This window comes from Solanum lycopersicum, chromosome 11 (genome assembly GCF_036512215.1).
Source record: "Solanum lycopersicum chromosome 11, SLM_r2.1".
Classification (NCBI taxonomy): domain Eukaryota; kingdom Viridiplantae; phylum Streptophyta; class Magnoliopsida; order Solanales; family Solanaceae; genus Solanum; species Solanum lycopersicum.
The window spans coordinates 61,421,972-61,435,215 of record NC_090810.1 but is presented as its reverse complement, the minus strand read 5'-3'; the positions used below and the strand labels follow the sequence as shown (position 1 = coordinate 61,435,215).

Here is a 13,244-nt window from a genome sequence, read left to right as displayed (position 1 = left end):
CTCATTCTTGAGAATTCAGGTCGCACGTAGTTCGTTACAAGAGGGATAAGAATTCAAATTCGAACAAATACAAGCAAACAGAAGATTACAAGTAAATGATGGGAAATGCCAAACGAACTTCACGCGTAATATCTCTTGACAGCATCTGAGTTGATAGGCTTGGGCCATACAGCGCCATCCATCTCTGACAAGACTAAAGCACCTCCAGATAGTACTTTGCGAACCATGTAAGGACCTTGCCAGTTCGGTGCGAACTTTCCTTTGTGCTCGTCTTGATGAGGAAAAATACGCTTAAGAACCAGCTGACCAACTTCAAAATTTCTGGCTCTTACTCTTTTGTGAAAAGCGCGAGTCATTCTTTGTCTATACAACTGGCCATGACAAACAGCAACCATCCTCTTTTCATCAATCAAGGCTAGTTGATCAATCCGTTTGCTAACCCACTCAGCATTACTTAGCTCAGCTTCTTGGATGATCCTCAGTGACGGTATCTCGACTTCGACAGGTACGACTGCTTCTGTTCCGTATACTAGCAAGTATGGAGTAGCCCCAGTTGAGGTTCTGACCGTCGTTCGATAACCCAGTAGAGCATATGGCAACATTTCATGCCAACCCCGCTGCTTGTCAATCATTTTCCTCAGAATCTTCTTGATGTTCTTGTTGGCGGCCTCTACAGCTCCGTTCATTTGAGGGCGATAAGCAGTTGACCTTCGGTGAATAATCTTAAATTGTTCACATATCTCTTTCATCAGATGACTGTTGAGATTTGCACCGTTATCGGTGATGATGGATTCTGGAACTCCAAATCGGCAGATCAAATTGTTGCGGACAAAGTCGGCCACCACTTTCTTGGTTACCGATTTGTAAGAGGCTGCTTCCACCCATTTGGTGAAATAATCGATGGCAACCAAAATAAATCTGTGTCCATTGGAAGCGGCCGGTTCTATAGGACCGATAACATCCATTCCCCAAGCTACAAATGGCCAAGGTGAACTCATAGCATTGAGTTCGTGAGGCGGCACCCTTATCAAATCTCCGTGCACTTGACATTTATGGCATTTTTGCACGAATTTGCAACAGTCGTTCTCCATAGTCATCCAGAAGTAACCGGCTCGAAGGACTTTTCTTGCCAAGGTAAGCCCGTTCATATGTGTGCCACAGACTCCAGCATGTATCTGTTCAATAAGCCTCACGGCTTCAGCAGCATCCACGCATCTCAAAAGACCCAAATCTGGAGTCCTCCTGTAAAGGACTTCTCCATTCAAAAAGAAATTGAGAGCCATACGACGTATCGACTTCTTTTGATTAGATGTGGCGTCTTCTGGATATGTCCCAGACTCCAAGTACCTCTTTATGTCGAAATACCAAGGCAAACCATCTGGTTCTGATTCCACGTGTGAACAATGGACTGGATGCTCCTTCAAATCTATATCCAGCGGGTCGATGTAATCAATATCCGGATGTTTGATCATTGAAGCGATGGTGGCAAGAGCATCAGCTAATTCATTCTGTATTCGGGGAGTATGTCTGAACTCGATCTTGCGAAACCTTTTACACAGGTTTTGCACATATTGTACATAAGGTACAATCTTTGGGTTCTTCACAGCCCATTCTCCTTGAACTTGATGGATCAAGAGGTCCGAATCTCCAATAACCAGTAGCTCGTAAACATTCATGTCAACGGCCATTTTCAAACCGAGAATGCAAGCTTCATACTCAGCCATGTTGTTTGTGCAGTTGAACCGTAGCTTAGCCGCCATAGGATAGTGCTGACCAGATTCTGATACCAAGACTGCTCCAACACCTTTACCCTGGTGATTCACCGCTCCATCGAAGAATAATCTCCAACCTGGATAATCTTCAGAGATATCTTCACCCACAAATGACACTTCTTCATCGTGAAAATATGTCTTGAGAGGTTCATACTCTTCATCAACGGGATTTTCCGCAAGATGATCAGCTAAAGCTTGTGCTTTTATTGCCTTTTGAGTCACGTACACGATGTCAAACTCACTTAACAGCATTTGCCATTTAGCTAGCTTCCCGGTCGGCATCGCTTTCTGGAAAATATACTTCAACGGATCCATCCTGGAGATAAGATATGTAGTATACGACGACAGGTAGTGCCTCAGCTTCTGGGCAAGCCACGTCAGAGCACAGCATGTTCTTTCCAGCAAAGTGTAACGAGACTCATACGGAGTAAATTTCTTGCTGATGTAGTAGATAGCCTTTTCCTTCTTCCCTGTCTCGTCGTGTTGACCAAGTACGCATCCAAAGGCGTTATCTGAGACAGATAAATACAGCAACAAAGGACTCCCTTCTCGCGGAGGAACCAATACTGGTGGGTTAGACAAGTAGCTCTTGATAGCGTCGAAAGCGGTCTGGCACTCCTCAGTCCACTTAGTTGGGGCATCTTTCTTCAGCAACTTGAAGATAGGCTCACATACCACCGTCGATTGTGCTATAAACCGGCTGATATAGTTTAACCTCCCTAAGAAGCTCATCACCTCTTTTCTCGTCTTCGGCGGAGGTAACTCCTGAATTGCTTTGATCTTGGAAGGGTCGAGCTCAATACCTCTTCTGCTGACTATAAACCCTAACAATTTCCCAGCTGGGACTCCAAAAGCACACTTGGCGGGATTTAGCTTCAAGTTGTACCTACGCAAACGTTCAAAGAATTTTCGCAGGTGTGTCAAATGATCCGAACTCTCGCGGGATTTAATTATGACGTCGTCCACGTACACTTCAATTTCCTTGTGAATCATGTCGTGGAAGATAGTCGTCATGGCTCTCATGTAAGTGGCACCGGCGTTTTTGAGCCCAAACGGCATCACCCTGTAGTGATATACCCCCCAAGGCGTGATGAAGGCCGTTTTCTCCGCGTCTTCTTCATCCATCAGAATCTGGTGATAACCCGCGTAGCAGTCCACAAATGACTGCATCTCATGTTTGGCACAGTTGTCAATCAGAATATGGATATTTGGCAACGGGAAATTATCCTTTGGACTAGCCTTGTTGAGATCTCTGTAATCAACGCAAATCCTGATTTTTCCATCTTTCTTGGCGACCGGAACGACATTCGCCAACCAGGTGGGATATTGCGTTACTTCTACCAACCGGGACTCTATCTGCTTGGTGATTTCCTCCTTAATCTTCAAACTCAACTCAGGCTTGAATTTCCGAGTCCTTTGCTTCACTGGCTCGAACCCTGGGTTGATAGGCAGCTTATGAGATACGACATCGGTACTCAGCCCCTGCATGTCACTGACCTCCCAAACAAACACATCGCTGTATTCGGCAAGCAAATGAATCAGGCTCTCCTTCTGAGTTTCATTCAGGTGAGTGCTGATCTTAACCTCTTTGACACATTCTGAATCTCCCAAATTTACCGTCTCTGTTTCCTCCAGATTCGGTTTATGTTGATTCTCGAACTGTCGAAACTCTTCTACTACATAGTCTGGTTCCCCACTTTCTTCGTCGTAGTCGTCAGCCTCGCCGTCATTTGCCTCATTTTGTTCGTTTAGCTCATGACATGACATGACGTTGGCAGGTTTGTAACTTACGTTACTGAAATCATAAACAGACAAAATTAGAAAAGTAAAATATAACAAGCAATCGAATAAACAAAGTCAAAATAAGGAGGCTTTCATTTAAATTGAATCAAGATGCAAAGTTGGGTCATGGCACAAGGCCATGTCGCCCTTTAAACAATCATAACAAAATTCAAAATCAAGAAAATGCAGAAATGGTGGGTCTCGGGCCTCTTCCGAACGACCACCGATTTTGGCATGCACAAAATAATTCCTTTCTACCCAAAAGTCCGGGACATCAGGATTGGTGTGGACGTCCAATTCTTCAGCATCTCCCCCGGTTCAGCATCGCGAAAGCCAGCTGGCTCGGCCTCCTCCTCTATGACGGCATTGATCTCCTTGAACAGGTCACAGATTCCTTCCCCGTCGTCTTCAGGCTCGGCATGCTCCCAAATTGGAAAGGAGTGATAGAGATGCGGGATCGGCTTAGTCAACTCTTGATCCCTTCTCCTCTTCATCTTCATATCATCATCTGTGGGGATGTACCCCAAACCATACTTTGATCCCTGAGCAAGGACCGGAACAGGCTCAATAATTCCTTGGGAATCTCTTCCCAATCCGAAACCTGGCTCGAACCCATTTTGCAGCATCACCGTGGCTATCATTTTGTACACGGTTGGCATGGAGTTGAGGGCCAAATCTTCGTTGGTGGCATTCACCAGCTCCACCGTGTAAAAGTCTGCGCCTTGCGGCATCTCATCAACGACCGACACCTGCTTGCCCGAGCGACTTCCCTCGCCGTGAATCACTAACTCTTCATTTTTCCACACAAGCTTCATCATCTGATGGAGAGTAGAGGGGACGGCTCCAGCCATGTGGATAAACGGCCTTCCCAAAAGAAGGTTGTAGCTAGTGTCTATGTCCAATACTTGGAATTGCGCACTGAACTCTGCGGGGCCCATTTGAAGGGTCAAAGTCACAGCCCCTAAGGTGTCTCTTTGCACACCATCAAATGCCCTTACATTGACCTGATTCTGCTCCAGTTTCCCAAGGTCAAAATTTAGTTGCCTCAACGTCGTCAATGGGCAAATATTCAAACCGGACCCATCATCTACCAAAACACAGTTGACAACCTTTCCATGACATATCACGGTAATGTGTAGCGCTTTGTTGTGGGATCTTCCTTCGACTGGCAACTCATCGTCACAAAAGCTGATCCGGTGCCCCCGAATGACTTGATGAATCATAGCGGCCACGTTATCACTACTTGTACCTGAGGGTACGTATGTATCATCAAGAGCTTTCATTAAGGCCTGCCTGTGGGACTGAGAACTCATCAGCAGGGCCCACACAGAGATCTGAGCCGGAGTCTTCTCTAAATGTTTGACGATGGAATAGTCCTTAGGTTGCATCCTTCTCCAGAATTCCTCTGCTTCCCCCTCGCTTATCGGCCTCTTAGCATGGTCCTTCTTCTGTCCTCCGAGAGCAAGCTCATCAGGAGTGTAGCACCTTCCGGACCTGGTCATGCCTTGGGCCACGGCAGTTTCAATGACAAATTTGGGCTTAACGAGGGTTTTCGAAGGCACCAAGGCAACAGCCTTTGCAGGTGTCAGAATAACAAACTTCCTCCTTTCTTTGACGCTTAAAGAAGCGACAGCCCTTTCCAAGTCCTCATGCATAATAGGGGTAATCATCTTTGTCCCACACCCGTCTTCATCCGTTTCAATCATATTAAGGTTGTCACCTCCATGATTCGGCAACGGATTTGTGTTGACATTTGGCACCGCCGGTTGAAGAGAAACTACCTCCTGATCGATCAGGTCTTGGATTTTGTGCTTGAGGTTGATGCAATCTTCCGTGTCATGTCCAACACTGTTGGAATGATAAGCACACCTTTGATCTGGCCTGTAGAACTTTGAGTTGACATCCCCGGGTTTGGGCCCCACAGGGTGGATGTATCCATCTGCGGCTAACCTCTCAAATAGTTTGGTCCGGCTTTCAGCAAGTGTGGTAAAGTTCCTTGAAGGCCTTTTTTCAAATCTCGGACGGGAAGTATCATAGCCGCTTTGCCGAGGGGGAGGCACCCGCTGATAATTTTGGGTATTTGTACGAGGAGCTTGGCTCCGGGGATAAGGGTTTGCCTGGAAATTTGGCATTGGAGCTTGGTAATTCGGGAGGGGGTCCTGGTATAATGGAGCTCGGACTTGATAAGTGGGCGGAGTTGGTCGGTAGCTCGACTGTACGTTGGCACAGTTGGGAGCAATATTCTGATAAGGGGATGGGATCTGGTATGGTTGAGGGTAATTTGGGAATATGGGAGAAAAATTTTGGAGATTAGAGGGTGGACCTTGGTACGACGAAATTTGAGCATTCTGATAGGTGGGGACAGTATTGTGGTTATTAGGATGATCGGATTGTGGGTAGTAGGATCGTTGAGACTTTGGGGAAGGCCTGGAACGATCTTGGGAATATGACGGGTTTCTAGGGGTTTTTCTCCCCCCATACGAGACAGCGGCAACTTCCTCTCTTCTCTTTCTTATCAATCCTGAAGACCCAGGCGACGCAGATACACGGGCTATCTTTCCCGATTTTAGACCATCTTCGATAGTCTCACCAACTTTGACTATCTCAGCGAATTTAGCTCCGACCAGCAACATGATTCGATCATAGTACTCAGGCTCCTGTACCCGCACGAACACTTCCACAATCTCTTTCTCGGTCATGGGTGGCCTTACCCTCGCCGCTTCTTTCCTCCACCTATAGGCAAATTCCCTATAGCTTTCAGTTGGTTTCTGCTTCATCTTCTCCAGAGAATACCGATCGGGCAATATTTCAACATTGTAGGCGAATCGGTCAATGAAGTCCTTAGCCAATGCATTCCAACTGGGCCACTGCCTGGTTTCATGTGAAGTAAACCACTCGAGGGCCTCTCCACACAGACTTCGGCTGAAAAGCCGCATCAACAAGGCCTCATCCCTGCCAACTCCCACAAGCTGGTCACAATACGCTCTCAAATGCGCCATAGGATTGCCCACTCCTCCGAAGGTGTCAAACTTCGGAATTTTAAAACCTTCGGGAAGGTTCAAATCTGGATGGATGCACAATTCTGCGTAGCTAAGTCCGACGGCGTCTGGGATGCACTGCAGCTCTTTCATAGCCCTTTTGATTTCTTCCTTTATATCGATCTTCACTTCTTCTTTCGCCTTCCATTCTCTTTCCTGTTCTTCATAGTGATCCAACTCAGAACCGTGCACCTCGTGCTCGGCAGGAACGGGAACTTGGAAGGTGGCTCTTTTGGGGAGGGGTGGAGCTATAGAGGGACTTGGAACGTTTTGGGCGGTCTGGTAGTTTTGTGGGTAGGCCTGAGGATTGGTGTTCTGACTCAAATGCGGATGAAATGCTTGGGTATTGAAGGCAGTTTGAGCTTGGTTTTGATTTTGTGGCGGTGGGGCAGTTTGAGTATTCTGAGGATGGGGTGGTATTTGAGGGTGGTTATTTGGAAGAGGTGAAGGAGTTTGGTAAGATGCAGAAGCGTATTGAGGGTTTCGGGTTGCGAGGTCAATCACAGACGGATTATGCACAGGTGTAGAAGGCTGGTTCTGAGTTGGATCTATGTTTGATGAAGGGATGTAGACCGGAGGTCTTGCATCAGCAATATTAGTACCAAATCCAGGTGGAGGCGCATCCTGTCTCCGTTGCATTTCAACTTTCATTTCAGCAATCTGTTGCATCAGCTGCATGATCAATTCGTTCTGTTCCACTACAGTGGGCTGAGCCACCACAACATCAGTAAGACGCCCTTCGTCATTGTTGTCTTCCATAACTGTCTTTCCTTTGTCTGAATTTGATCGAGGGAAGGAATCTGTAGGACCTTTCGATCTGGTGAAGTAAGGATGATCTGCCAGCTTTATCGACACAGATCAGTAAAAGGTACCTGAGATGTAAAAACAACTCAAAGGCAAATTTGTTAGTGCCTATCCAGAGTACAAAATGCATAATATCGCACATAAAACAGATAAACACACAAGTCGTTTTGTTTGAGGATATCTTAACCCACGAATAAGGACGGATATATATTTCGAACAAACAGGAATTTGTTTGTTTGGCGCTATCTTGGGAAATCTGAATCACGTTGAGCTACGGTCTTCTTGCAGCTGCTTTGCGACGTCCGTTGATCTTATCTTCGTATCTCCGAGACATGGAGGAGAATGAAAATTTTCTGTGATAGGGGCCGGGCCGAGAAGGCTGCCTACGTATCTCACGGGGAGAATTCAGGCCCAACGTAGTTCGGATTTTAGGATGAAAATTTTCCATTCATTCTTTCGTTGTGATTACAAGGGAATTGAAAAAACAACATTGAGATTTCTAGAAGACCACATTCGGAGATTTCTTGTCTTGTGGCTGCGTCATTCCTTTCCTTTCAGACAGTCGGAAATGGAGGCTTGTAGACTATTTCTTCTTCATCATCCTCCTCAGTCACTTCACGGCCGGGGCCACTGTTATCTGCTCCCCATTCACGGGCGAGGTATTTTCCGCCCTTTGGGTCGCTATGGGTCGCCAATTCCTCGTCGAGCGCCGCGTTTCTGGCCAACGCTACGGCAGTCTCGATATCTATCTTCGCCTCTCTCGCCTTTCCTTCGTGTATCTCCAAACGAAGCAAGTTCAACCTTTTCCTTAGGCTTTCGGTTTCCATCTCAACCTCCTTCTTTCTCTTTATCTGTGATGCGAGATCTTCATCCAAGGTTGTGACCGCAGCTTTGTAGATCGCCGTGGTCACGTCTACTTTGAGTCCTTCTTCCTTAACCTTCTGAATCTCTCGAGTGACTCGCTCGATCTTTCTTCGCAATTCCTTCTCAGTGAGCTCCGTCTGGACGTTCTTGCTTTTGTCCATAGCGGTGATTCGACTTTCCTGAGATGATAGAGCGGTATTTAGGATTTATGGTATGGATTTTGTGTGAGAAACTTGAGACTCGGGAATTTTGGTCGGACATTTGTAATGTTGGCTTCTGTATACTCTTTTGAATTTTGGCTGGGAGTGGGTTTACGATATCCTCAATCAAAGCAACATAACACATAAACATTTAAACAAATATATCGTGTCCTAAACATGCATGTGACCCTTTTGTGCCAAGGGTAGGCCTAGCGATCTGAAGGATGTATTGCGCCATTTAAATAAGTAATTGTACCCCCGAAACAAATTTCACTAGATGTCATAGCGTTCATTACACAATCAAAATTAAACGGGATATATCTTGGGAAGGGGATGTAGTGCAAATACACATATAAAATCAATCCCACGCAGGGGAGTTAAAAGGTCGATGATCCAGCTCCTCTTCTGGCCTTCTCCACTTCTTCTCGGATAATGCATTTGCTGGTGAACACGTATGGCTCAGCGAACGCAGCTTTGGAAGATGTTGGTACGGCTTGTAGGGTGTTCATCTGCTCGTCCAAAATAGTGTCCAAACGCATTAGACAAGTCCTTGTGTCAGCTAATTCTTGTGACATTACGGCTAAAACTCTCTGATTTTCTAATTCCCGGAGTTGGTACGCTTGCTCCCTTTGTTGAAATTCCTGTTCTTTCTTATAGAATTCCTGCTCCCTCCGGTCCCACTCTTGCTGAAAATGGTACGCGTGAATCTGAAGCCTTGTCTCCACGTCTTCGATTTTCCGACTCGTGCGTGGTGTCGGATCCACTACACCATGCAAATTATTATGCAACCATGTCTTATATTCGTCGACATACCCAGCTCCATACCTATCTTCGGTGACCTCCCACTTCATGTTGACACGTCCGGCCCATTCCTGGAGGATAATTTTAGCGAAAGGTATTTTGTCCTTCCCGTTGTAATCAACAATGAAAGAGCTGGCATCTCCTTGGGCGGGTATGATTTGGACTTTCCCAAATTGCCGCATTACTCGTGTCGGGTTGTAAGGACGCAATCCTCTGATGCCGGGAAGGACTAAAAATGGCAATTTGCCCCCTTGGGCTGCTATCATCTGAGACCTGAAGCTCGGTAATACCCATTGTATGTCTCCTTCTTGCAAATCGTAAAACACCTTTGCCCACGCATCCCTGGTGGTGTGAATTGGAAATTTACGGATACTCAAGTAGAACTCATAATTATCGAGAGGACTTGTTTGACTTGGTTCGGCCAAACCCTGTAGCTGGGGGTTGTCTCTTTTGCATAGATGTTCCGTCAACCACCATTGAAGTAAGATGTTGCAACCTTGGAAAAACGGAAAACCATTCTTGCACAGGCTCAAAGATCGGTAAATGTCGGACAAGATGACTGGGGCCAAACAGCAATATTTCTTTTCTTCAGATTTTCTACCGACTCCTCTGAACATGGCATTCACTACCATCACTACTCTGGTGTCGATCTCTTTTCCTTCGTCTTTAGGGAACACCATAGTTCCCAAGAGGCATGCGGAGAAAGCGATAGCTTGGGTTTGCCTCCAAGTACTGTGATCATGAAATTCGTCCGGGAACAATCTAAAATAATTGTCGTGCCCCCACCTCTCGAAAAACCTCATCAGCGGAATGTTGTTTGTCTCCAACCAATCTGCATTCACTAGGAATAGCATATCCCTCAATTCGTTCTTGGTTGGCCTATCTGGTAAGAGAATGTGATGATCGGGACGCTTTTTCCTTTTGCCACACGTCCCAATCGAGTCAAGGCAATCTTTGATCTCTTCTAGTGTGGGCGTTATTTCGACATCTCCAAATCGAAAGACCATTTTATCATCGTCCCAAAATCGGGTGATGACCTCGATAAATGTGGGCCATACCTTGAAGTCCATTATCGAAGGTAGGTGACCCAAGTAAATCGAGATTTCTCTCTTCTGACACTCCTTAAGATTTCCCCACCATACTCGAAGAATGTCGGGTGCCTGGGTGACCATTTTGAAGTGAAGGAACTGACTTGACATCTACAAAAACATACAACTAGTTAATTTTCAATCCCCCGATACAACAACTCGTTAAACACGCAATACATCCTTCAAATTTAAACAACAAACATGAGCGTCCTATCGAGCCGCAGGCTCTTTGGACTCAAGGTGGACTTTTCTAATGGGCCCGACACTCCTTGGGTGTCGGGTCATCTTAGGCCAATGCGCTATTTTCGGGATTTGGTTTCGCTCTATCCTAGTTTGACTAAGAGTGGGTTGTATTTAGAGTGGAATGGGTAACCCAAGCGGACTACTTGGGCTGGGACAATTAACGATCGTTGACTATCAAGTAATCAACTACACTCGTCAGGGTGCCCCGAGAAGATTTTTGGTTAACGAACGACTGCGAACCCGCATAATCGTCCTTTAGTGGAAAATGTAAAAATGTCGTTTGACGGAAGTATGTATGCAATGTATGCAGCAGTTTAAAAATCTAAACAATTTAAACATTTAAACAGTTAATCACAAATAATCAAATACGTTAATCTTAAGGTTAGAATCCTCCAATTCCCCAGCGGAGTCGCCATTTCTGTTTTATCGAAAAAAAAGGGGTGATTTTCGAAAAGAGTTTATTTTTTAGATTTTTAGGAGTCGCCACTTAATTTTTTAAGAAAAATCAAGAAAACTTCGTTTCTAAACAACTTAAACAGAAAAATTGTTTTGAAACATTTTAAGGGTTCGGGATTCTTATTAGCGTCTTAGGAAGGTGTAAGGCACCTAAAACACTCCGTTAAAATACGGTTTTCCAGCGATTAACTTATTTGACTATTTTTAATAATTATTGGAAGTTATTTAGGCAATTTTCAAGTTTTGACACATTTATCATTTATCTTGCCATTTGGTGAATCTAATCTTGAGTTAAACTTTCTTATAGTTTTATCTAAACGAGCTCTACAGATTTTGAAACCAATTATCGTTTAGAAGTTAGTTTTACGCTTGACAAAGTTTGAAAGGCGTTTCGACAGGGTTTGGAGTTTTATAACCCTAAAACTAACGATATTCAAGCACGTAAACAACTAATCAAAGAGAGAGAGAGAGAAAGAGAGAGAGAGAGAGATTTTGGGTCCAAACTCGGGTACTGTTCGCCTTGACCGAGTTTTGGACCCACCTGTTTTTGGGTTTTAACCCATTTTTCACCTGTCCTAATCTAAACATATAAAATAAATACAAGAGAAATAGAAAAACGGAAAATAATAAAGGCTTATGCCTATTACAAATAAATACAGCGAAACAAAAATAAGAACAGTCTTCTAATCCGTTTTTGGGTTTTTCTTCAATCTTTCCGGAATTTCGAACTTGCACACTTGTCTTGACGGAATGACTCGAATGAAGGCTTTTGAGCCTTTGTGGCTCTTCCGAAAGGCCAAAAGAGGAGGGGAGTCCCAAACGGACTCGAGAGAGGTTTTCACATGCCACAAAACAAAGGAAATGAGAATCATCATCTTTAAAAAAAATAGCTAGAGTAAATCAAATCACAAGGACAGCAAACCAGCATCCAACAATTTTAATGACAATTTTAAGGCTAGGTAAAATCATTTCAACTCAAGTGATGCCACACAACAATACATTAAGATATACCGCCAATCCAAAAAGGGAGAAATCTTTACACGAAATTATTGACAACCCCACTTCGTTGAAGAACAGACTTATCAAGAAAACAAGTAACTAAGTGCAACTGAAATGTACCAGGTTGTTAACACCCAACTAATCATTTGTGCTTCAGAAACTAGAACATCTCTCACTTAAGTTTTAGAGAGATTTCACCATAATGAAGCAACACAAAATCATTTAGATCAAGGCTAAGAACAAAAAGAACTAAGGACTGCATACGAATTCAAACTGAAGATTTTGACGACAACAAAAGTACGAAACCTAAACATTCAACTACCAACCACCAGAAATTTCGACGAAGCGTCGAAACGAACGATGAAGAAGATGCTCAAGTAAACGGCGGGTATTTCTAGCATGAAACGTACATAAGCAGCCAAACACTTAATATGCGATAGCGAAAACAGTAACAAAACAAGGGAGACCAACAACGGAACACCATTTCTCATTCGACGTCGAAACAGGACGTGACTCAACGAACAGCAACCAAACATTTAAACATGAGGAGAAACCGAAATGAAAACAGAGGAATAACAGTCTGTGAACAGCAAAAAATCAAACGAGAAACTGCCCCGTACATCAGATTCTGCAGAGACCAAACATGCTAAATACATTCGCGACAAAACATATCCGAGATGGAAGGGAGATTACCTCTTCGAAAGCAGCGAAACAGGGACGGGTACGAGCAGGCGACTGTTCCACCACGCGAACCCGGCCAGGCGTTCCAACCAAAGCAACGATCTCACTCCGTTTTTTTTTTCTTTTCTTTTCGAACAGAAAGCCAGAGGCGAGCGAGAGACCTCCGAACTACGATCTCTCTAAGATTCCTCTTCTAGAGAACCTATCGTCAAAGCTAGACTACGATAAGTCTTTTCTAAACCAAGAACAGACAGAACAACAACTTTTTTTTTCGACTAAAGCTCCAACTCTCGAAAATTTTCTCAAACAAAAATGTCCAACCCCTTTTCTGAAGAAGAAAAAGGGGTTTTATAGCGGAGGAGCGTTAGCCCCCCCTTTTCTCCTTTTTAATTCGAAACTAAATCCCATTTTCGGTCAAACTTCACATGGCACAGGCGTGTTGGAGAGGATGAAATTGACACCTCACAGACCTACTCGACAGCGTATGGGTCTCTGCGCTTCCGTCTGATTCACGCG

The 13,244-nt window shown here is 44.6% G+C and overlaps 1 protein-coding gene and 1 non-coding gene across 2 annotated transcripts; both read right to left on the bottom strand.

Moving 5' to 3' along the window:
- Window positions 1-119: 119 nt before the first annotated feature.
- LOC138339488 (uncharacterized) lies at window positions 120-8,421 on the bottom strand. Its single transcript, XM_069291091.1, has 3 exons — window positions 7,957-8,421; window positions 3,813-7,435; window positions 120-3,567 (listed from the first exon to the last, which is right to left on the bottom strand). Exons 1-3 carry the CDS (start codon window positions 8,419-8,421, stop codon window positions 120-122), a joined length of 7,536 nt encoding a protein of 2,511 aa, XP_069147192.1.
- A 3,702-nt stretch (window positions 8,422-12,123) lies between these two features.
- On the bottom strand, window positions 12,124-12,259 carry LOC138339907 (small nucleolar RNA snoR137). The gene has a single exon (XR_011212795.1). It is a non-coding gene; the product is annotated as a small nucleolar RNA snoR137 (small nucleolar RNA).
- Between the last annotated feature and the right edge of the window lie 985 nt (window positions 12,260-13,244).